Genomic DNA, 23354 nt, shown 5'->3' on the forward strand with positions numbered 1-23354 from the left:
ATGATACTGTGGAGTATATTCTTGCTTCATTCGCTGCTGTCCTCTCTGAAAGGTAAGAACTTTATTTAATTTTTGTGGTAATACTAACTTTTAAAAGGATTTTGCCAAATACTTTAATATTACAGCTCCTTGTTTATCTATCATTATAAAGTATGTTTTTGACCTGTGTTTTTTTAACACAGGTTAAGAAACTATATGTAACCACTCTCTGTCACAGGTGTAGGAGCTAAAATATAGCTCCTTTTTGAAAAAGAAACAAAACATCTACTTGGGTGTCAAATTGTTTCAAACCAAGCATTTGGGAATGGAATCTTAAGTTTCCTTCTTCTTTACCATTATTGCCAGATGAGTAAGCATCTAATGATTTTCAGTAGGGTATGATTTCAAATGAACAGAGTGCACCTGCAGTTTAATTTAGCATTTTTAGAGTGTTAGAGCAAATAATTGCTCTTCTGAAAATGATAATGTTTTCTGTCTAATGCAACTGTACCTTTTGAATTGTTTTCTTGCAGCAGCTATGAGGGTTTCTAAGGCAATATGAGAGAAAAGGATTTTGGTGTTTGTTTGTTTGTTTTTTCTTAGTTTATTTTTTTTTAAAGCATGGACTCTAGAGTGCCTGAAATTATTCCCAATTGAGTCTTTCAAGTAGCATTCAGAAAATTATTATAGGAAACCACCCTAAAATTTTGATTCTGGAAAGTGAGCACCTCTTGTATATTAACAATTTTGTTCTGAGCCTCTGAAGAACAATGAACTCTACTCTTTTTCATATATCAGAACTGAGGGTGTGGAAACTTGCAAGTGATAAGTATATTGGAGAATCAAACTCTAAGGAAGGAAAACATGTAGTGCTATATCACTTGGACTCAGAAAAAAAGTTTGTCTGAAGATGCTCTGGAAAACTTAAAATTAAAGAACATTAAAGAACAAAAATTGACAGTGTTGTTTAAACTTGACAAGCTGTTGTTTGCCAGGTGCAGAGTGAGGCTGTAGAAAAAGCATTTAACTTGATGGCTTTTTAATTTACAGGATCTTATTGCAAGATTTCTCTTTTGAGAAGAACTTCAAGGTAAGTTTTTATTCCTTATTTGTCAATTTCTACAAACAGAATGAGTAAGTCTGATGTGGTGCAAGCTAGAAGGTAAAATATAGCCTTGAATTAAGCACGTAAGATGTTATGTACATGTACGTTAGAGATAAAACACACTTTCAGAATGTTTACAACTCTTTCCAAAGAATTTATGTAAGAGGCATAAGTCTCCTGTTTGAAAAATAGACATCCTTATGAAAAATGATTCTTCCCCAGTCTCAAGAAAGTTTAGAGGAATAATGGAATGAAACCAGGATGAGATCATGATTTCATGACTGGAATAATGCATTAAAAAGGTATCCTTCTACAGTTTTAATTGCATGATAAAATCCTAAGTGTTAGTAGAAGCACATAGAAGTAAGTGCCATATGGCCTTAAAATAAACAAGTTTTAATGCAGAAGATTAAATCCAAACAACACCCAAACTAGGGAATGTTCCTGATCCCATTGAATTAAATGGGAACTATGCCATCAATTTCCATGAAAGCATCCAGTTGGACATAGCTTCTCATATCTAATGACCTCTAATACCTGTAGCAAACACATATGCAGGTCGAATGATATGCCATCTTGGACTGTTGATAAAACTAAATATGTTTTAGAGTTTGATGCCCTTGTTTCTAAATCACAAATTTAATTTTGCTACACCTGGAGAGTATTTTTTTGCTACTGAAAGGGCCATCGTAGTATTCAAGTAACACTCGGGGGAGCTTGCCACCACTCATATGCAGCATCAAGTAAATATGAAGCTGCTTTACAGTTTGTATCCTGTCCTGTAAGCTTATTTTGTATGTTGATGTCTCTCTCAAAACCTCCAGGTACCTCACTGTCCAAGCAGAGACCAGAGTGCTGCTCAGTTCTGTAAAATGAGATCATGAAAAGACAAAAAAGAAAAAAAGAAAAGTCACCTTTTTAAGCGTTAACCCAAGAAAGACTTCTTTGATAGAGTGATGGTAATCAGAGAGACTTCTCTCTGGGGAGCTGCTTATTCAGGTTGCTCTAGGGACCTTTGATAATACAAGATCCTTTTTGTTTTCTTCCAGAAATGAGTTTAATGCAAGCCGACAGAAAAGAGATCTTGTAACAGCCAAGGTAGGTTATACCTCCAAAAGTGGGTGGGAGGGAAGCCCTCCCCTTCTTTTCTGCTCCAGGCCTTTGCCATCCTTACAAAGGAGCTTTTGTGGGGAGAAGGGCCGCAGTGACAGGAGGACAGTGAGGAGGAGCAGTCATTCCTCTGACAAGTCTGTGCCCTTGTCCCCAGCTACAGCCTGTGGCCTCATTCACTCTCAGCACCGGGTGGGTGACCCAACCAGATGAGATGACTGACACACACCCTGGGATCATGATGCCCCTGTCTTTTGTGAGGGTGAGCAAAGAGCCCCAAAAAGCTGCTGGTGTTTGCTGAGAGGCCCCGTGGTGTCTCTGCCAGGCTTCCTCCCGCACCTGATGCGGTGGCTGCTCCCAGCCCACCACTGCTTCAGCACTGCATCCCAGCACTGCTGAGCTGAAATTTAATAGTGAGCAGGGGAATCTCACTCCCCTGGTGGTGCACATTGCAGTGGAAGGAGCCCATGGTTATACAGGTTATATACCTGTTTGCCTGGGGCCAAGTGGGAAGCCCAAGGTGGTCTCTCCATCCTCACGATCTTGTGAGGAGCCTGCAGCCAAACCACGCAAGCTTTTCTCCAAGTCCCTTTGGGATATGCATGGCTCCTGACCAAGTAGCAGCTGGGGTGACATCCTCTGCTAAGGTGAAAGGAGCCTCAGAGGGAAATGGGCACTTGGGACTCATAGCATCCCGTAAGGGCCTTCAGAAGGAAGGTGTTGTCTCAGCAAGGTTATCTAGCTCCTGCAAGTAACTCAAAGGTCAAAAGCTGCTTTCCTGAGGAGGATAGGTCAGGGGAGGTGGAAATGGCTGTGGTTGTGCAGGGAGGGAAAGGATCCTCCCTAGCTGCCGATGGGCAAGAGGTACCAGAAATGGATTTTATGCAGCGGCCTTCCAAGTGGTGATTTGAAGAAGTTGTTCTCAGGTTGATTTTAGAGAGATTGCGCTACTTGAATGCATTGCACAAAGTATTTCCAGCTGGAAAAGGGAAGTTGTTGTGTCACTGTACGAGGCATTAATGAGGCCTAACCTAACCTGTTCCTTGAGCAGTGCTGTTCATTTTGAGATCCACCAGTTCCAGCTCCAGATATAGGGAACTACTGGCAGCAGGAGGGAAGAAAGAAATTGAAGACTTTTTGAAAACTGAAGACTGATTGAAAACAAAGACTTAATATGTTTTGCTTAGTTGTGCAGCTGAAGGCTTGTGTATCTGTCTCTAGGGAGCTCAGAAGTGTAACTGTTTTCCCATAGAACATCAGAGAGGGAATAAATAAAAAACATAGGCAAGAACAGCTATTTCATTAAAAGAGCCAAGATTTGTAAAACAAAAAGATTTAAACTGTCCTTGACTAAATTTAAGAGAGATATATTAAACTACCCAGCACTTCACCCTGGTAAACTTTCCAATCAGACTAGTGGGGCCAAAAACCCTGGAGTGCTTTCTGTCTGGAATGGGATCAGTTCTAGGAAGGGATGATGCAACATGACAAGCTCTAGTATCAGAGTGCTGGGTCAGATCTAGGGCTTCCTCAGTGTTGTGTCCAATTCTGAAGCCCCTATTACAAGAAAAATTCTATGATACTTATAGTCTGATTCTCATAGTCTGATTCTCCCGGGTTCCTAAACAAGGCAGAAAGCAGATCAGGCAGGTCTGTCTCCTCTTTTGTGTGGCATGAACTGAAATGCAATGCTGAAGGATCTCGAGGAGGACATGAAATCTGCTGTAGCTGGAGTGGCCACAGTGGAATGATCAGGATAAGGCACAGATCATGAGTTATTGATCCCTCCTGCAGTGTCCACAACCATGCCATGTGCTGCCCAAGCCTCAGATGACTCTTCTGTATTAAAAGTCCCAATCAGCATCAGACTGTGAGGCCTCAGGCTCATATTGGCTTGTTAGTAAAGCAAAACCATCCTGATTTTCCTTTAATGTTTCTCTGACAGATTCAAACTGCCTCTTCTCAGTCACACCTTCATGGGACCTTGACACGGAGGCTGCCAGGAGGTCAGTACCATGCTCCTCATTTACAGGAGAAGAGGGGGCCCTGGAAACGCTGCCAATCCTACCAAGTCTTTTGTGTTACCCTGGCTTTGGGAAGCCCTCCTCGTTATGTCCCTACAAAACCCTCCCCTGTTTCATTTTCTCCGTGTTAAATCGGGGAAAATTCCTGTTAAAATTGTACTTTCAAAATAATGCCTTACAACCAAATCTGAAGAGCTAACTAAACCAATCCTTCATTTTTTTTTTAAAAAAAAGTTTAGTTCCATTGCAATTTTTATTTTCTGCCACGTTTTCTGACCTTGGCAGGGAATGTACATAGGCATGTAACTGGTTATGAAAAGGGGCAGACGTGCCCAGGCAATGAGCATTCACCTCCTCCTGGAGGATTTTAAGCATGGCACAAAGACCTAAAGCTGGTCCAAGTTAAAGAAGCTGTTTGGCAGAAAAGTTGATTGTGTGCAACTGAACTTTGGTAGCCTTCTTGGAAAATATGTATGCCTGGACAGGTGCTTTCTGCTGTGTTTTTCCATGTAAATGAATACATGAAATTTTACAGCTCACAATGCTAGCAACAAAGGAGTTTAACACTAGCAGAAAATAATTGCTTACTGTTCTGTATGGATTATTTTCTGCTTTGTCTACATTTTCAGAGTATCTGTGTATATTGGGAAACAATTTTTAAATGGAAGAAATTAAAAACTAAGCATGGAAAGGCATTTTCACTGTGAAGGATGATGGTTTTGATAACTGGTAATTTCTGTGTATGCTTTACTGTTAAGGTCCCATTTTGTTCCCATTTAATAACACTGTCAGCTTTTCCATGGCTTACTTGGGGGTGCAAAGCCCTTTTTATTTCATTTACTTCTTGCTTTTTGCAATGCTTTTTTGATCTCTGTCAGCAAGGTTTTAAGTGTTTGTGTTTAGTGTTTTAATCTTCCCCCCAAAAGGAAAGCAGCTATCTGCAGCCCCTCATGAAATTTTGCTTTTGGGTTACCTCTCTTCTCCACTGTTGGGAAACTATGATTTAGGCTCACCTCAACAAATGGTTTGTAGAAAGCACTAATGTCTTATCTTCCAAACAGACTATAAGACCCTTAAATGAAACTGCTTTTGTACCGATGACTAATTATAGCATAAAACAATCTATTCCCATGGAATCTGAAGTCTCTGACTCCAGTCACTCCTCAAGCAGAAATAACCTTTTAACTGACTATTTTTAGCAGGGGGGGGAGGACGGGGCGATTTATTTATAATTGGTTTTGACTATGTAAATGATGTATTCTGGTCTGTTCATAAGCTAAATGTAGGAGCTGAACACATGTATACGTTGTGCTGAATTTAGTCAATTAGAATAATCTGTGTCCTGTGTATTTTGAGATCAGCAGGACTGGGATTTGGTTTCTTTACATGGGAACTTGACCTTTTGTTTGCTGGGAGGAGGTTGACCTTTTGCTCCTTTGTTAGTTTACAAGTCTCAAACCAAATGAGAGAGAACTTTGCTGCTTTTGTAACCAAGGAACACAAAGGATAAAATTAAGTGAATGTTAAAAACTGGAGATCGAACTGGTGGTTAATTTTTTTAGCTAATATAACTATCGTTTAAAAATAAAGAGATATAATGTGGATCTCTCAGTCTGTTTGCAGAATACTGTGTCTACTAAAAGGCTGCTGTACTTGCTTACAGGTCTGTGTCCTCAGGAGTGCCTGAATGGGGCATCCTGCACAGAGGCAGGTGGCTGTGACTGCCAGTTATTTCAGGCCCAAGGAAGCAGGTGCCAAATTGGTAAGTTCTGGGCCAAAAGAGTCAACTTTCAGCATCAAGTGATCTTTAAGATGCAGGGCTTTTGGTTTTCTTTTAAACACTGTTAAAAGCATATTTGTGATTCTCCTGTAGTAGGACTGTCATTCCACTAGTGGCTAAGAGGATTCAAATGATATGTGTTAAGGGGTATAAATAGGGCAACACCAGGAATGCCTACGTTTTAGCACTTGGGCTTTGATGATACACAGATACCATAACAGATAGATTACTGTCTAGAAAGCCAGTAGCTAGCCAACATTTTCATAGTCAGCTGAACAATAGAAAATTCACTGTGATTTTCTAACAAACTTACTGCAAATAAAATTATCAACTATTTCAGTGCACTGGTTTCTGAAATCTGCTGTGTATAAGGATCAAGAAGAATAGACTTCTAGGGTCTGGAGTAGATCTAAATCATTTACCTATATTTATCATAGAATCATAGAACTGACTGGGTTGGAAGGGACCTCAGAGATCATTGAGTCCAACCCTTGATCCACTACCGCTGCAGTTACCAGACCATGGCACTGAGTGCCACATCCAGTCTCTTTTTAAATATCTCCAGGGACGGAGAATCCATTACTTCCCTGGGCAGCCCATTCCAATGCCTGATCACCCTCTCCGTAAAGAAATTCTTTCTAATATCCAACCTAAACTTCCCCTGGCACAACTTAAGACCATGCCCTCTTGTCCTGCTGAGAGTTGCCTGGGAAAAGAGACCAACCCCCCCCTGGCTACCCCCTCCTTTCAGGGAGTTGTAGAGAGTGATGAGGTCTCCTCAGAGCCTCCTCTTCTCCAGGCTGAACACCCCCAGCTCCCTCAGCCTCTCCTCATAGGGTCTGTGCTTGAGTCCCTTCACCAGCCTGGTTGCCCTCCTTTGGACCTGCTCCAGGACCTCAATCTCCTTCCTAAACTCCACTGAAGAAATAAAAAAATAACAACGATCACACACAACTACAACTGCAACTTAATGATTAAAATATATATATATACTAACTTTTTTTTTTTTAATATCTGGAGAAGTGGGGTTATCTTTGTCTTTGCTATGTATTTTCTTTATAAGCTCTTATTTCCTTTATTAGCTCCAACTTTTGTAGATGCCTGTGACACTTGCCAATTTTTGATTACCACGCTTGTTGTAAATTTGGTGTGTTCTCTCCAGTACCTAACACTGGTAAGGACCGAGATGGGATTTGCAAATCATGGGGGCAGTACCATTTTGAAACATTTGATGGCATCTACTACTACTTCCCAGGAAACTGCTCTTATATTTTTGCAAAAGACTGCAGTACTCCAGAACCCCAGTACACTGTTTGGGTAAGTATGTGAGCATACACTAGAAATAGCACATTGAGGATCCGTGTATTATTACAGGACTTACTTTTCATCATAATTAAAATAAGGGGAGAGGCAATAAATACATCAAACTGTTGTACTGCTTACTTAATTATAAAACTGTGCTGCTGGAAGATGTGTAAGCCTATGTGCAGTAACTCAAAACACTGATGAAATGATCATCAACAGAGTCAGTACATTAAAATAGGGATTCTCACTCCCCCTATCCCAAATAGGATCTCTGATCTCTCCTTTCTGAGTGCTAAAGTGGGTCTTAAAGTGGGTCAAAAGTGGAAACTTTTAACTGCCAAATTATAAAAAAAGAAAACCAAACAACAACTTGATTTGCTGTGTAAGGTGCCAATAGCTATCACCTGCCTGAGAGCTGGGCACCCAAGAGTCCCGGATGCCAATTCACAGCCATCAAGAAGCTATGGGGACCTGCCTCCGTGGCCCATGAAAAACTGTCCCCTCTGGGGATTTGTCTTCTAATTTTGGATTATCTATGTCATCTAGTGAAGAATAGCAGCTCAGAAACCTTCATCTTGACTTCTGTGTGTGGAATGAACTCTTTAGTATTTTCCTGAAATTGGTAAGTATAGTAACTTTGGGGTCAGGGAGAGTTCAAACCTATGATCTCATCATAGTTTGCTAAAAACTGAAAATGTTTACTCAGAAAAGTCATAGTTAACTTTGAAGAACTTCAGTCACTATAGGCTGCACTGTGGAGAGCCAAGAACCTTGCCAAATCCACACAATATGGACCTTCTGGCTTTAATAATTCAGGGAGAAAGAGGAGAAGAAAACACAAGAATTTGATTTTCCTTTACTGTGTTTCTGAATTGGGCCAGGTTTACATAGAAACCATTTGTCAATGCTAGTAACATTTGTATCTTTAATTATGATTACCTTTATGCATGTGAAAAACCTAATGCTTTTCCTGCTTTGTTTTTTTTTTCACTCAAAGACACTAACTAGTTTTTACTTCTGAGATTGTGTCAGTTTAGAAGTTTGAGTATGTGTTAGCACTTCATGTGTTCTCCAAGACATCTTTTCTACAAAGATGATAGCTCTAGTTGCTTTTACAGCTTCAATTACTACCCTGGCAAAATGTTTCTCTTTGACTAATCTATTAACTTCTCAGCACTGTCTGGTAATCTACAGTAAACTGGTAATGCAACTCCCATCCTCAGGGAGTGAGGGCACATACAGTCATAGGAGTCATATTTGAGCTATCTAAACTCTATTTACATTTTAATTTAGGTGATGATAGGGATCTATCATTCACCGCATGTTGCCCTGTCTCCTCAGTGGTTTCTAGAATCAGTTCATGTTTTAGAAGCACCACTGTCCAGGGCATCACACAGGTTTGGGTTGCTCAGCCTCACTGGGATTAATGAGAGCTGTTGAAGCTTTGTTAAAGCCCTTGGAGGAGGTGTATGTGCTTAAAATTCACTTAGACCACAGGAAGGTAATGAAAAACTGTAATAGTCAATTGGTCAGAGCATATACACAGAAATTTGCACACCTATATCCCCATCATCAGTCAGAGTAAATCTGATTGCATTAGATTTCAAGACTCAAGAGCACATCGTGGCCAACAAAAGCTGTGTGGTCTTTGGGGACAAGGACCTTCCTGCACCAGTTGTGCTCTGCCATGCCAAAGGCTGGGAATGCAAAGGAAGTCTGACTTCAAGGGTCGCCTCCTTTTTGCCAGACTATAAAAGAGTGCTGGCTTACCATGCCCCTTCCAAGGTTTGATTATACATTATTTTATAGCAGATCTGCTTCACTGCCATAAAAGTGTAGACGTGCTGAGGCAGAAGTTGCTTGATTTTAATTTTTTAAAACATGCACCTGAGATCTGTTTAACACCTCTATCTAACAGTGGGCAGACTTGGAAGTCACGTATTACCAGTATCTTCTGAGACACATAGTTTTGCAAATCTCTCTCTGCCTGACTGAAACTTGTATTTCCATTGCTGTGCTCAAACTAGAGAAGCTGATAAGTGATTCAAAACAAAACCCTGCTCACTGTTTTCACTGAAAAATTTCAACAGATCTTGAGTGGTTCAGGCAGGTGAGGTGTTCAGGTGGTGCCAGTTTCAGCTGGCATGGAGAACACTGGTATTATGCTGAGGTTTTGTATTGGTCTGTAGTTCCATCTTACAGATCAGTCCTCTAGAAACTGCAATAGGGGTGCTCCTCAGTGGAAATAACAAATTCTTACATTTGCAGTTACAGGCTTGCTCACTATAGTGTCTCTAAAGTTCATCTACACAAAACACCTGAGTATTTCATCCATTATTTAAACAACTGTCTTGTGATTCTTTGTCATACTAAACAGCTGCTGTATTTCTCAGTAGTATTGGGTAGCATGACCTTGTAGTTTTGCAAATCTTTGTAACTTTTTAATAGCTATATATAATATATATATCTATTATATATTTTTTATATTTATTTGTAAAGCTCTTTCAGTGCTTAGTGCATAGATATGTAAAATATCACATATGAGCTTATGAAAAATTGCATGAAACTCTTGAAAGCAAGCATTTATTCTTATTGTGTATATTTTTCTCCTGCAAGGTTCATAACAGTCCTCACTGTTATGGTTCAGTGTATACTTGTCAGAGGTCTGTGAGCTTATTTTTTGCAAGCCAAGAGGAAATAATTATTTCAGGACATGAAGTAAGAAAAAATGGAATCAGGTAAGTGTTCTAATGGTGGGTTTTAACATTTTATTGCAAAAAAGCTTGTTTGGAATTTGGGAAATTAGTGCTTTTCCTCCAGCCAGAGAAATTAGTTTTATATATTTCTTTAGTGGCCCCCTCTTCTGTATTAGGGCTGACAGAGCAGATGCAGTGGTGCTGATCTAATACCTGACTGAGGATGCAATACACTCACACTCCCTCTGTGTTACACATCTCAGCTGTAATCTAATGATTACCCATCCCTACTTTGTATAGAAAAAATCTGCACCAGACAATGTTAGCCAATCCTTGTTGCATTCTGATAACTTTGAACAAGACAATAATTCTTTATTCTTGGTAGCTATAATTAGTGTAAGATATAATATTTTTCTGGACAAGTCTGAATCAGTTTGGGGTAATAAATGTACAAAACATCTCTGAGGTACCTGAATCCCCAAATTTACCAAGTTTGGGTTTTTTTTAATAAGTAAAACAATGAGTGCAAGTCTATTGTAAGTCTATTGTTAGTATGTAAGTATGTATTTGTGAACTGCCTGATGAATTTCAAGGTGTTGTTAAGGTGTTCTTGTCATCTGTTTGGATGTTGTGCTCATAGCCATTAACATCTGAGTCTGATAGGTACAGTGATAATGTTCATTCCAGCAGAAGCCACTTGGGAAGATAAGTGTTGGATGTGTGCTGCAACAATGTTGTTCAGTGGTTTTCGGTTAAAGGAGGAAGACACACAGTGTTGTCATCAATATTATTTAATGTACTCTAAGTTCCCCCATTTGCAGATGTCTGACCCTTCTCTCTCCAGGAGGGCTGCTGGTGGTCATAGCATAACAAGCTCCCCATGCAGCACAGCAGGCTTATCAAGTCCTGTATTCCTCAACATGCCTGTGCTGGGCTTTGAAAATAAAGATTCATTGTTCTTTCAGCCTTATAATTGGTACAACTGATAGGTGTATACAGCAGGAAAGCATTCATTTTTTGATGGTTGTTATAGAGAAGTAAATAGCAGAAAAGACAAGAAAAACATGATGAAGAATTGGAGTGGCCATATATACTTAGGGAAAAGGGGTTAGTGAGTTAAAGGTGACATTTTCAGAGACTGATATTTTTCTAGCACTAAGTTCATCTCATCTGAGATTTTTTTGAAGCAGGCTGTTTATTTTTCCAGGTTATTGTTGCCTCAGACAGTTGGAAATGCTTTCCTTGAGAGACTGGCTGACTATATTCTGGTGAAGACTACCTTTGGTTTTTCTCTTGCTTGGGATGGAAACTCTGGTATTTATATTAAGCTGACAGAAGATCATAAAGGGAAACCTTGTGGCCTGTGTGGAAATTTTAATGGCAATAAATATGATGACCTAATACTGCAAAATAGTAAGTAAATAGCTTAGGAATACACCCTTACCTTGTGTGAACTGCTTCCATGTTCACTTTAGGTATAGGACTCTAAAAAGGCAGAGTCCTGTTTCAGTTTCTTCATAGAAAATAGAGTATCTGTTCTACTCTTCCTGATCATTAAGGATGCTAAGGGAAAAGGTCCTAGCTCAAGAAAATATTTGTATTTATGTTTAAGCCTTTTCTTACTCAGGAAAGCACTTGGGTTATGTTTATCTTAGTTGATGAAGGTGCCTTCAAATAGTAAATAAATAAGCAGATGCTTGTGGTTTTCTCTATGGTTACAGATGGATGGAGAAAGAGAGAAGAGCAAAAAAGATTTATGTTTGGAAAAAGGACCATCTCAAGTAATTTGATTGTATGAGCTCCATAAAAATGCTAGGTGAAATATGTACATTTCAAAGTCTTTGCCAGGGAGCTCCCTGTATCTCTTTCTTGGTATGATGTGTTTTGGGCCTACAACTACTACACTGTGGGATGAGGAGCTGCCCATTGCTGTGTCTGAGGAGGCAGAGATGAGCAGCTAAACTGGTAGAATATTCTGTTGTCAGTGTAGGGAATACTCTATAGGGACTTTCATCCTACTTGCAACTAATGTGGAAAAAAAAAAAAAAAAGAAAAAAGAGCAACCTTGTGAATACAAGGAACATTTTTCCCAGTCTCTGAGAAAGAGAGAGGACTGTGCTACTGTTACCATTAGCTGCTGAGAGAATCTGATCCCATGGCCCTGAATACTCTTAAATCACAGAAATTATCACATTGTAACTTTTTTCCCCATCTCTGTTTTTACTCAATTTTTTTTAATGGTTGATAATGGAGCTTCTTCACTTTTTAAGTGAAGTAAGACAGTCTATCTGTATTTCTATAGTTTTTAAAAATCTGCCCAAAGTAAATTTCTCATGCCTCTTCTCTCATGAGAGCAGCATGTTACGTGACTCATGCATTAGCTTCTGTAATATGTTTAATAATCAGTTGTCTGTAATAATGGAGAAAAACGGAGTTTGGGGGGGAGATAGTGAATTCACACCATTTCTAAAATATATTAATTTCAGTATATTTAAATGTATTATATTTAAATATACTATACTGTTATAAAGGACTTTTAGCTCTCGGCTTTCTTCATTTCTCCAAGTCCATTTTTTCAGTATCAGAATTTCTTCTGGCATTTTGCTTGAACAGAAATTATAGTATTACTGTAGTGTACAACTCAGAGTGCTAAGAATCATTTTAACCTTGAACCAGTTGTATAACAAGTTGCCTTGACTGTGCAAACATGAATGTCTGATATCTTCAGAAGAATAGACTGCTCATTTAAATTATTTCTAAGCTGCAACATGTTTCCAAGTCTTTCCAAATCTTATAAATGTTTGGGATAATGATTTATCTCTCACAACTAAACTGCTTCCCCCTAGAAGTGTAATGGAAACTCTCATATCTGTTCTGAGTCTTCCAGAGTCTGAATGCCCCAAATAAATGCATTGCTGAGAGGCATGTAATACTCCATTTTAAAGCACAGTTTAAAAATGAACTCTTTCTCTGTTTCTTTAACTTAATCTTTAGTATCAGCATTGTACTGCTTTAATATACAAGGTGGTATCCATGTATGGTACTATTTCAAGGACACTGATTTTATTTTCATAGAATCACAGAATCATAGAATTGGCTGAGTTGGAAGGGACCTCAGAGATCATCAAGGCCAACCCTTGAACCACCATTGTGGTTCCCAGCCCATGGCACTGAGTGCCACATCCAGTCTCTTTTTAAATATCTCCAGGGACGGAGAATCCACTACTTCCCTGGGCAGCCCATTCCAATGCCTGATCACTCTCTCTGTAAAGAAATTCTTTCTAATGTCCAACCTAAACTTCCCCTGGCACAACTTGAGACCATGCCCTCTTGTCTTGTTGAAAGTCTTCTGGGAAAAGAGACCAACCCCCCCCTGGCTACCCCCTCCTTTCAGGGAGTTGTAGAGAGTGATGAGGTCTCCCCTGAGCCTCCTCTTCTCCAGGCTGAACACCCCCAGCTCCCTCAGCCTCTCCTCATAGGGTCTGTGCTCGACTCCCTTCACCAGCCTGGTTGCCCTCCTTTGGACCTGCTCCAGGACCTCAATCTCCTTCCTAAACTGAGGGGCCCAGAACTGGACACAGTACTCGAGGTGTGGCCTCACCAGCGCTGAGTACAGGGGCAGAATCCCTTCCCTGGATCTGCTGGCGACGCTGTTCTGGATACAGGCCATTTTGTGGCATTTTTGAGGATTTTCAGAATTTTTTTCAAGCCATGTAAAATGTAAATAAAATATTTTTAATGTTTTTGCAGAGTTAAGTCATCAGGCTTACCTCTAGATCAAAACCCAGCTTTTTTGTTTGAGAAGAGTTTTCTGTATAAAGAATTACTACATCAGAGAAGGAGAAATATTTTAAGTCTCTCTGGTTTATAAGTAAAATAGACTAGTGGTTAGGATCTTATCTTTATTTGTGGACATCCAGGTACAAATATCTGATTTGTACTGCTGGGGGCTTTCCATATTGCAGAGTGTAAAACTTTGTACAGCTTGTGCTAGAAGAAGTTAAATTAAGTTTTGGATAGTACAGCTCTGTGAAAAAAAAATAGCCAATTTAATTTTAATATTCTTTTTTCTAAGCATACATAGATGCAGATAACTGTAGCCATATTGTATCAATGTGGATACAATACACCCTTTTAAACATACTTATGAATGGAAAATGTAATATTTATTTATTTATTTATTCTTGCTTTAAAAATATGTAAATTTTAGGTCTGTTTCTTTACTGCAAGCCTTCTTATAAGCTATGTAACCTTCTTAGCATGTTGCCATGACTTCCAGTCATACATCTCCTTCATTAATTCCCATACTCATGCTTTGAGGAGAGATGGGTATGTAGTGGTAAATTGTAGGGCTTTTCTGCAGCAAGGGAGAGAGATAATACTGGTAACTGACCTTTGTGAAACGTTATGGTAACCTTAAGTTGTCCTAAAGAAATGTATTTTTTTTCAAGTATTCAGTGCATTATGCTTGTCCTTATCTGTGGATTTATTGTAAAATTGTTAGTGACTGCACTTTTAAAAAACCCAACCAACACCTTATAGATATTTAATATTTTCATTTAAATGTAGCATAACATACTACCTGAAATTTAAAAAAAAAAAAAAAAAAGGCAGCTCTGCTCTGTAGATATCTATAACTTAAGTAACAACTGTGCTGAAAAGCCACCAGCAATTTCCAAGATGTCTTTTGTGTTGACATATTTTTCCTCTGGATGCTCTTCCAATGTTTTTATGCAGTAGATGAATATACAGAAGATATTGCAGAATTTGCAAATAGCTGGGCTGTGCAAACCTCAGATGATGAACCTTGTGTACCTACTGCCTCAAATTTTTCCAGTCCCTGCTCAGCTGAACCAGAATCTGCTGAGGTAAATGAATCATGTTATATATATATGAATCATGTTATATACATACAAATCACACACACACATATATATATATATATCATTCTATACACATACACATATATATTCTTAATCTTAACTTCCTAGTGACGGTAGAGAGTCTAGCAATACACACTATGGAAAGAAAACCTTAAATGCATTGAGACTTTGAGAAAGGGAAGGTTGAGATGAGAACTATTGCTAGGGAATGCATGGAGATCTTCAGTTGCTTACTTTAAAAATACAAAGGCTCAGACAGGATGTGCCAAGTGGCACAGGTTTGCTGGCAGAACTCTTTGTTGTTGTGTTAAATTTGGGTTCAGTTTCCAGTATTGGCATATCACATCTCATTATTTTGGAAATTGTGAAATGCTGCAGAAACAACACACTCAGCCCCTGCATTGACACAAAATCTTTTTTTTTGTTTGTTTTTGTCATTTCAATCTTTCATGTCTTTCATCTCAAATGGTTCAGGATGCATGCAATCAAGCCAGACTTGGCAGAGACAATAAATTTTAGGAAGAATTACGAAGGAGGCATAATAATAACTAGAAACTGTGATATTCTCAAATTGTAATGGGAATATAAAGGACCCTAGATTAGGGAAACAAAGCTAAAAGGAATTGTGCTTGTTCAGAATGGATTTGCTAATTGTTGTTTACTGATTCTCCTTAATGTGCAGGACATATTCTTCAAGTGCCAAATACTCCTACAGTTTCCTTTCCTCAGCTGTCATGAAAGCATAGATCCATATTCTTATATTTCTAGCTGTATGAATGATCTTTGCAGGTAAGACTGGAGTTCTTTTGTACTTATTTTTGATGCATGAAATAAATACTCTTTTATTTGAGACCAGAACTTAGCAGCATTGAGGGAAGTTAGAAGGAGCCAAGTTCAAAGTGAATGAGATGGAATTTCTTAGTGGGTGATTTAATGTGGAAGCAAAGGACACAAAACCCACCTAAAAAGAGATATTTTGATTGCTAAGTTTACATGAATTCAAGGAGTTACTAGATAAAAACATGGAAGAGAAATCCACTGAGAGTCACAAACAACAAAAGAGGAGCTGCTAATCACAAATGCCTGAAACCTGTATCTAGAGGTCCTAAATTAAAACTACATGGTGATGATACTAGGGGAAAATATCAATGATGCTGAAGGAGCTAGACCATTTTCTGACATAGCTGGACTGGTTTTATGAGCAACCACTATGATTCAAAATAGAATTTTTCAAATGTAGTTTTTTTTGTAAACTCAGAGTTGTCAAAAGAAATTCAGCTCTCTGTGGCTTTAGTGGAAGTTACACCTTCCCAGCTGCTGGTACTGTGTGCACCCTGCTATTTTTCCTTTAGCTCTCCAGACTCCTGTTCAGTTCTTGTTATTCAAGTTAAACTGGTGCTCCAGAGGGTAATTGAATAGATGGCTGAGTAGTATAGCACTTCATTTTTAGCAGGGTTTTAAAATGAAAAGTAATTGTCATATAAATAATATTTTTTTTACCAGATACTAGGATGGCCTTCCCAGAGTAGCATCAGTTTCATAAAAGCATACAGAAAGTATCAAAAGACTGAAAGTAAGAATCACCCAGTTCAATCCATCACAGCTTGTTAGTTAATTTCTGATGAGTTTTTAGGTTTTTACTTTACCATAAAGTCAAGATTGAGGAATTTGTGTTTGTAGGCAAATCTTCAAAGCATGCTTCCTGAAGTTTATGATCTGTACACTGATTTCCCTCAGAGATGAGATGAGTTGTCTCTGTATGGTCTCTTTGTAACTCAGGACCTTATTGTGACTTTCTCTATGCAAAAGAAGAATAATGAAAAGCAAATTTTCAGACAGGATATTGAATCAGTGTCATGGTGTTAAGACAGATCTGATTTTTTTGTCAACATGCATGTGTGTGTTGATATGAATTGCTCGAACCATAAAATCCCTGAAAGAAGTGTCTGTGCATTAGAACCTCATTAATTTAGGCTTATTTTGGTTATAAAAGAGACCTCTCTTCTTGTAGCTTAGTGTCAGTTCATGAAGTTTTTTGTGGGGTCATGGTATTTGCCAAGTATTCTTTCTATTAAGACCCATTTAATTGGATTAGATAAGGAGAGCTGGAGAGACTCTGATCACTGGAACAAAGAGTATAGTGGTGTTTGATTTGATAACAGATGCCTTGAAAGCAGAATACAAACACACTGTAATATATTCTTAAGGCCATTAGTTTTGGAAGTATGATCTTGTGTGCTGAACGACAAACTCAGCTGATCTGTCAGTCATGGTTCAAAGAGAAATCTCATGTTATGACCAGTTCATTTTGGCACTGAGTCCACATCAGTGAGTGATGGAAGTTGTTGGACTTAACCAGTAACAAAATGCTGGTGGTATTTCGCCTCATGTGACTTACATCAGCATAAAATATGACCTTACCTAAACACCAGTGAATGTCTCTTTACTTGATTTTGGCAAAAGTGTACTGTACAGCTACTGCTGTAGGGACTAAGGCAGAGATACTGTCTTTGCTCAAGGTCTCAGTGTAAATCTATAAGCCTGCCTACAGCATTCAGTGCATCATGCTTCTGAGTGCCAAGCACTTCAGCAAATGTCAGGATTCTACTCACCTAAGTTCAAGGACTGTCAGGCAATTGGAAACTTGAACTTGTTAGTTGGCCAAGAAGGTCTTTTATCAGTGTAGGTTATAGTTTCCACATCATGCAGGCGGAAGTGGGCCTGAGACCTGGATCTTGAGACTGCTGAGTTGTCCACTTGTATTCAAGACATAAGAAACGTTCATTTTTCTTTGTAATAAATTAGTGGTTTTCTTCATCGTGGTAATATTAGAATGAAATACCCTTTGGGGAGATCAAATTATTAAAGGCACAAAAAATTATTCAGAATAGCTCATTCCTTTTCATAGTATTTTTCATAATATTTTTCACCGTGTGCCATTATTACTGAGTGGTGTCAGCTCTATGTATCTTGTGTCATGTCCTGTGGCAGAGATTTGCAGATGGAATTTGAGTTTCTTGATTACTCTCTTGTTTTATCATTTCAGAGTGGATGATGATGAAACATACTGCAGGGCAGTGACAGAATATGCCAGAGCATGCTCTCACGCTGGGTCCCCTGTGCGGGACTGGAGGGATGACTTTCCTGCCTGTAGTAAGACTCTTTAATAAAGCATACAATGTGACCTTTGAGATACCCCATGTATTCATTTCAAATGATTGTATCTTGACAACATTTGTCACTAATAGGACTCAAACATGATACTGGAATAGAACAGCCAGCCCCACTGTTGCTGAGGAGCAATGACTTGCTAGAGGAATATTTTAATTCCACTGGGACCTGATCTGACTTAAATTTCTACAGATTATTTGAGACATCATGTGTGCTGATCATATTATAGGACAAAGAATGAGGATCTGTGGAGAACTGATGTTGCTCCTCTTCCCAGATGACTTTCCAGCATTAACACTGTTAATACAGCTTCTTCTAGTTCTCACTACCACCTATCAATTGCAGTTCATTTCCATGCACAAGACTTTGAACTATCTGAGATAGGAGCACATGTTCTTCTGTCACAGAAACTAGAAATTCTTTTGAAGGGCTGATGTAAGAATTTGGTAAAGAAAGACTTAAACAATGACAAGAGGTTCACCACAGTTCATCAGTTAAAACCTCTCCAGACAATATGTGGTTCCTGATCTGAATAATTATGTAGTGAAATGAGGCAACCAGGTGCCACTAATTGCCAGGTAGTGGGCATGAGCTTGTGTTAAGCCCACCTGTGCCTGATTAGGGCGGGCCCCCACTGCGCATGAGCAGGACCAGGGGGCCAATAAAAGGTAAGGCACAAACTCAGCTTACGCTGGAACTTACTATTTCGGCATGCTTGGCTTTAACTGCTTCTCTCAGCACCGCACTGCCTTCATTGCTCCACTAGAGCTCATCGCTGTCAGGGTGAGGCTTTGAGGAGTCTCAAACCCGCGGCCTACAGCGTTGCTCGGGTTTGTGTTACTGCGTGCTAGCTGGCTGTGCCACTCAAGCCTCACCTTGACGGCGAGCAGCCTGGCTAGCATGCAGTACACACAACCTGAGCAATGCCTGAGGCTGTGGGTTCGAGACTCCTACCTTTTATTGGTCCCCTAATCCTGCTCATGCACAGTTAGGGCCCACCCTAATCAGGCACAGGTGGGCTTAACACAAGCTCACGCCCACTGCCTGGCAATTAGTGGCACCTGGTTGCCTCATTTCACTACACTATTACTTGTACCAAAAGTGCTGCTCAACAGTTTGTTTGAGGGAGAGTTGTACTCCAGTGTGGAAATAGAAATTGCACTCATGCTCAATGTACGGGGTATTTTTTCTAGCTGAGAAGTGTGACGACAGCTTTGTACACCGGGACTGCATCAGCTGCTGCCCACCAACCTGCACATTTGAAAAGGATTGTCTTGGCAGCAACCTGCACTGCTTAGATGGCTGTTACTGTCCAGATGGCAAGTACTGTCAATTTCCTGTGAAAAAATATCTGTAAAGCTAATATCCAGTATCATAAAAAAGCTGTCTAAATAGACTGTGCTTCAAGTTAAAACCTGAAAATATGAATATTGTAAATTCTGCTATAGCGTTTATTATTCTCACTGTAGTTTTTCCTTCATGGTGTTCTAAATACATATCTAGAATAAAAAGATGTCTCAGAATGAAATATCAGTTAAAATCTGGAGTCATCCCTAATGCTTGCACACTATAAGATATTGCATAGGTTTAATCCACTTTATTTGAATTATTCCAAAGTTTGTTGAGGTTTTGTTTAGACAGAATTGTTCTTATGCACTGTAAAGGAAAAACTTCCCCATATCAGTCGTCGATAAAGACTGGACTATGAACAGGTCTGTTCTAGAAGGACTAATGATTACATCATCTCAAAATCTTTTTGTGTTTAAGTTGGTACAATTTTACATGCTTAAGGCAGACATTTAACATAAAAAATTATTTAGAGTGATAACTGCTTTGAGAGAGATTTGCTGTTTATCTCTCTGAGCTCTCTGCACTTGCTCAGTCCTCAGTTCAGACTGGTGGAAGCACCTTCTGGCAGATTCAGTCTAAGTCAGATAGAGGAAAAACAGTGACTTGGAGTTTGTTAATTTGTTTTTTTATCTCATTTATTAACTTCCTTCTCAATAGGTCTAATTATGGAAAATGGAACTTGTATCTCTCTGTCAAATTGTCCTTGTGGTTATCATGGAACTGCATTCCCTGTAGGCTCAAAAATTGAACAAGAATGTAGCAACTGGTATGTAAAAGCCTCACATCTGTGTTTCCTCTCTCTTTGATCGCTGCCCATACTTAGTGTAAAGAATAATTAGTGTCCATGTTCTACAGTGTAGGTCCTGTGTATCACTAAAATATGAAGGATGTTCTGTGGGAAAAGTTAATTCAAAACATATCAACTAGCTTAAAGCTGATCTTTTTGCTAAGGAGCTGAACACTAAACTTCTGTGTTTTGTTATTTTTCTTTTCAGTATTTGTACTGGTGGCATTTGGAACTGCACTGACCACGATTGCCCAGGTATCTGTATTTCATTCTTTTCCGTCCTCAGTGAACATAGGGGAGATAACCCTTTCAGAAGACAACAAACCCAAATATAATCCAAGGGGTTGGGATGCTAATTTGAGAAGAAAGATTAAGCAGATGAATATTTAGAGTAGGAGTGGGCCAACTGGGTTGAAGCTGTCAAATGCCTAACCAAATTCATCTTACCTAAGTCAATGTGTTACATCTGGCTCTCATTTTCTGTCTCCTGTTTATGGTCTATATTCTTTGGGGCAGGCTGCTTATTTCTACTGCCTGTTCCACTCACTTCTGGTTGCAATGGTAATGCAAATAAGAAAAGCATCATTCTCATTCTCTGTGTGCTGTATTTTCTCCCTTGCAAAAGCAGTTCATGTTTGGATAACAATCCTTACCTTTAAAGATTACATGTCTCTATAATGAGCTACACAGAGGAACATGCAGTAGTCAGGCAGTGAAACTGCCTTGAAAGTTCTTTATCTTTGACAAGATTATGCTGTGAAACTTGTTAGAATTATATATAAATTAAGGAGGTAATAAACAAAAAGGAGGTAATAAACAAAGCTTAACAGTTAGTAAGCAAAGCTTGACAGGGTAGATCCGTAGTGTAAAATAGCTGGAACTGAGTACCACTCCAGACATCTTATGTATGTTATGTGAGCATGTGGGTGGTTAATTGTGATTACTTTAGTCTGGTCCCAGGGACTGAATGCCTGTTAGTGGTGGGAGCAGGTTAGATGTGTTCCCACAGGGCAGTGGTTGCAGCTAAAATTAATTTAGGTTGTGGTCTGGCACTGCCCCAGGGTGTGAATGGAAGTGCAGTATGTGGGGATGTGCTGGAGACTTTCTTCAACAGTGCACTCCTGATCTGAACAGAAAACTGAATGTAGATGTATCCTGAGGACAGGTACCTGCGGCCTCATACCTGTGGTAACAGGCAGTGCCATAGTACCTACAGGTATAGGGAAAGAAGCTTGTCTTCTTTCACACTTTGCCATGCCAAAAATTTGATGAGGCACAGAAGACTCTAGAAAACTCCAGGGCTATAATAAAGAGAAAGCTCTGTTGTGTTTTAGATAACTTGTGACTCAAAGGAGTCTCGTCCTGGTAGAACCAAAAGATGCTGCACATCTGTGTGTGCAACATGAAATAGTATCTGATGGAAACAGGTGTACATAACATATTTTATTTCCAGAGTCCTCAATAGCTAGACAGATTAAAGTTAGCTTGGATTATGTACTTTGAAATGGGGAAAAAGTTTCTTTTTTTATCCATCTTCCATAATTTACAAAATAATGACGTATTCTTATGCAAGTGAACATTCTTGTTTACCCCTTTTCTCTCCAGCTGAGTGCTCCATCACAAGTAGCTCTCATTTCACAACATTTGATGGACGTCATTTTACTTTTCTTGGGATTTGCCAGTACATTTTGGTAAAAGGCACTGGGAAAAACAAATTCACAATCACTTTACAGAAAGCACCTTGTGGGCACGTAAGTCACATTTTTGTTAACATTAAATACAAATGTATCTATCCATGCTTCAGACAATCTTGTATAGGTTCTGCTGTAAACTGCCAGGTTATCTGTAACAGAAAATATGAACTTAAACCATTTGACATCTTTTGTAAGTGGTTATATTGCTACACGTTGTACTGCCCTTTGTACCTTTAGAGGGAGAAAGTCTAAAGGGTTATTAACCTATGCTCATGAAACAAGTATATACATCTTTGACTATGGTATGAACAGATGTCTTAGGCCTTAGAAAAACTCTTGCTGAGAAGACTGGAAGGGTTTAATGTGCTGTTTGAAAATATTTTGGCAGGAATTGAAAAGCAGGCTTCACAAATAGAGGTGCTTATTAAAAGTACTTATCTGTGATACTGGATTTAATGGCACTACTAGTTACCTAGGCTATCAGGAGAAGGGACTCTGAGGCTGTGACTCGGAGCTGCCAGTGTGCTGAGGGCTGGGATGTCTGAACTCATCAGTATGGAGTGATGCTGTGCTCTGAAGCTGCCCTAATATGGGGTTGTCTCCTGTGTCCCTTCCAAAGCTATGAGCTGGTGCTTCTGCTGTTTTCTGTATGCACCTCTTTCTCCTGCATGGGTGTTAAGACTCCTTCTTCTGCATATTGGGTGAGCTCAAGCATGAAATCATTGGTTAGATAGCCAAGAAAGGCAAGGATTCTATTGGAAATAACCTGTAGCACAGCTAGAGGCATCTTGTACCATTCCTAGGTGAAAACACACAGGGCCCTAGGACCATAAGATTCTTAGTTTAAACAGGTTATGTGTCACCTTATGTCAGGTATTCAGGTTCATAAATTCTACCTGGATGGCACTCCAAAATAAGGGATGTAAGTTAGTTTATAATATACCATCTTTTGATAGTCAGACATTTTTAAATTATTGTAGTGTAATTCTGGAGAGATTATATCCTTGTGTGATAGTGATCATGGCTACAGTTTAAGGTGAGAAGCACCTCTATGTGTACAGTAGTTTCTTTCTCCTGCATTGCTGCATCTGGGCTCTGATCATACCAGCTTGATATAGACTGGGTGGTACTCATTCTCACACAGTGGGTAGCCCAGCAGAGAGGAGTACCCAGGGTGGCCCTGCAAGAATGTCCTTTCAAACCCAATACAAGTATTTGGGGAGCTCTGTCCACTTATTACTAGACTTCCATAATAACTAAAATGCATTCTCCTTGTGACATGCATATGTAATGTTTTATTATGTTCTACGTACAATTTCAAGTGCTCTGTTTGATGCATTGAGGGGTAGTTTACAATGGAATTATGTGAAGACAGATGTGGTGTTTTCTTTCTATGCAACTGATTTTTCCTCTGTTTGCTTGTTTTTCCTTTGCATGGTAATACTGATGTCTTTGCCTGCTTCTAATGGT

The 23354-nt window shown here is 39.2% G+C and overlaps 1 protein-coding gene across 1 annotated transcript in view; it reads left to right on the forward strand.

The window, feature by feature from the left end:
• The window catches only part of OTOGL (otogelin like), a 96134-nt gene continuing 72780 nt past the window's right edge, over positions 1 to 23354 (forward strand). Inside the window, exons 1-15 of the mRNA XM_030449521.1 lie at positions 1 to 52; positions 1030 to 1069; positions 2134 to 2182; positions 4140 to 4200; positions 5882 to 5980; positions 7161 to 7315; positions 9920 to 10041; positions 11207 to 11412; positions 14740 to 14867; positions 15565 to 15671; positions 17929 to 18035; positions 19247 to 19372; positions 20061 to 20169; positions 20399 to 20445; positions 21796 to 21941. Of these exons, the coding sequence (XP_030305381.1) occupies positions 1 to 52; positions 1030 to 1069; positions 2134 to 2182; positions 4140 to 4200; positions 5882 to 5980; positions 7161 to 7315; positions 9920 to 10041; positions 11207 to 11412; positions 14740 to 14867; positions 15565 to 15671; positions 17929 to 18035; positions 19247 to 19372; positions 20061 to 20169; positions 20399 to 20445; positions 21796 to 21941 (1554 nt within the window). The remainder of the gene's footprint in view (positions 53 to 1029; positions 1070 to 2133; positions 2183 to 4139; positions 4201 to 5881; positions 5981 to 7160; positions 7316 to 9919; positions 10042 to 11206; positions 11413 to 14739; positions 14868 to 15564; positions 15672 to 17928; positions 18036 to 19246; positions 19373 to 20060; positions 20170 to 20398; positions 20446 to 21795; positions 21942 to 23354) is intronic.

Source organism: Calypte anna, chromosome 1 (assembly GCF_003957555.1).
Source record: "Calypte anna isolate BGI_N300 chromosome 1, bCalAnn1_v1.p, whole genome shotgun sequence".
NCBI classification, from domain to species: domain Eukaryota; kingdom Metazoa; phylum Chordata; class Aves; order Apodiformes; family Trochilidae; genus Calypte; species Calypte anna.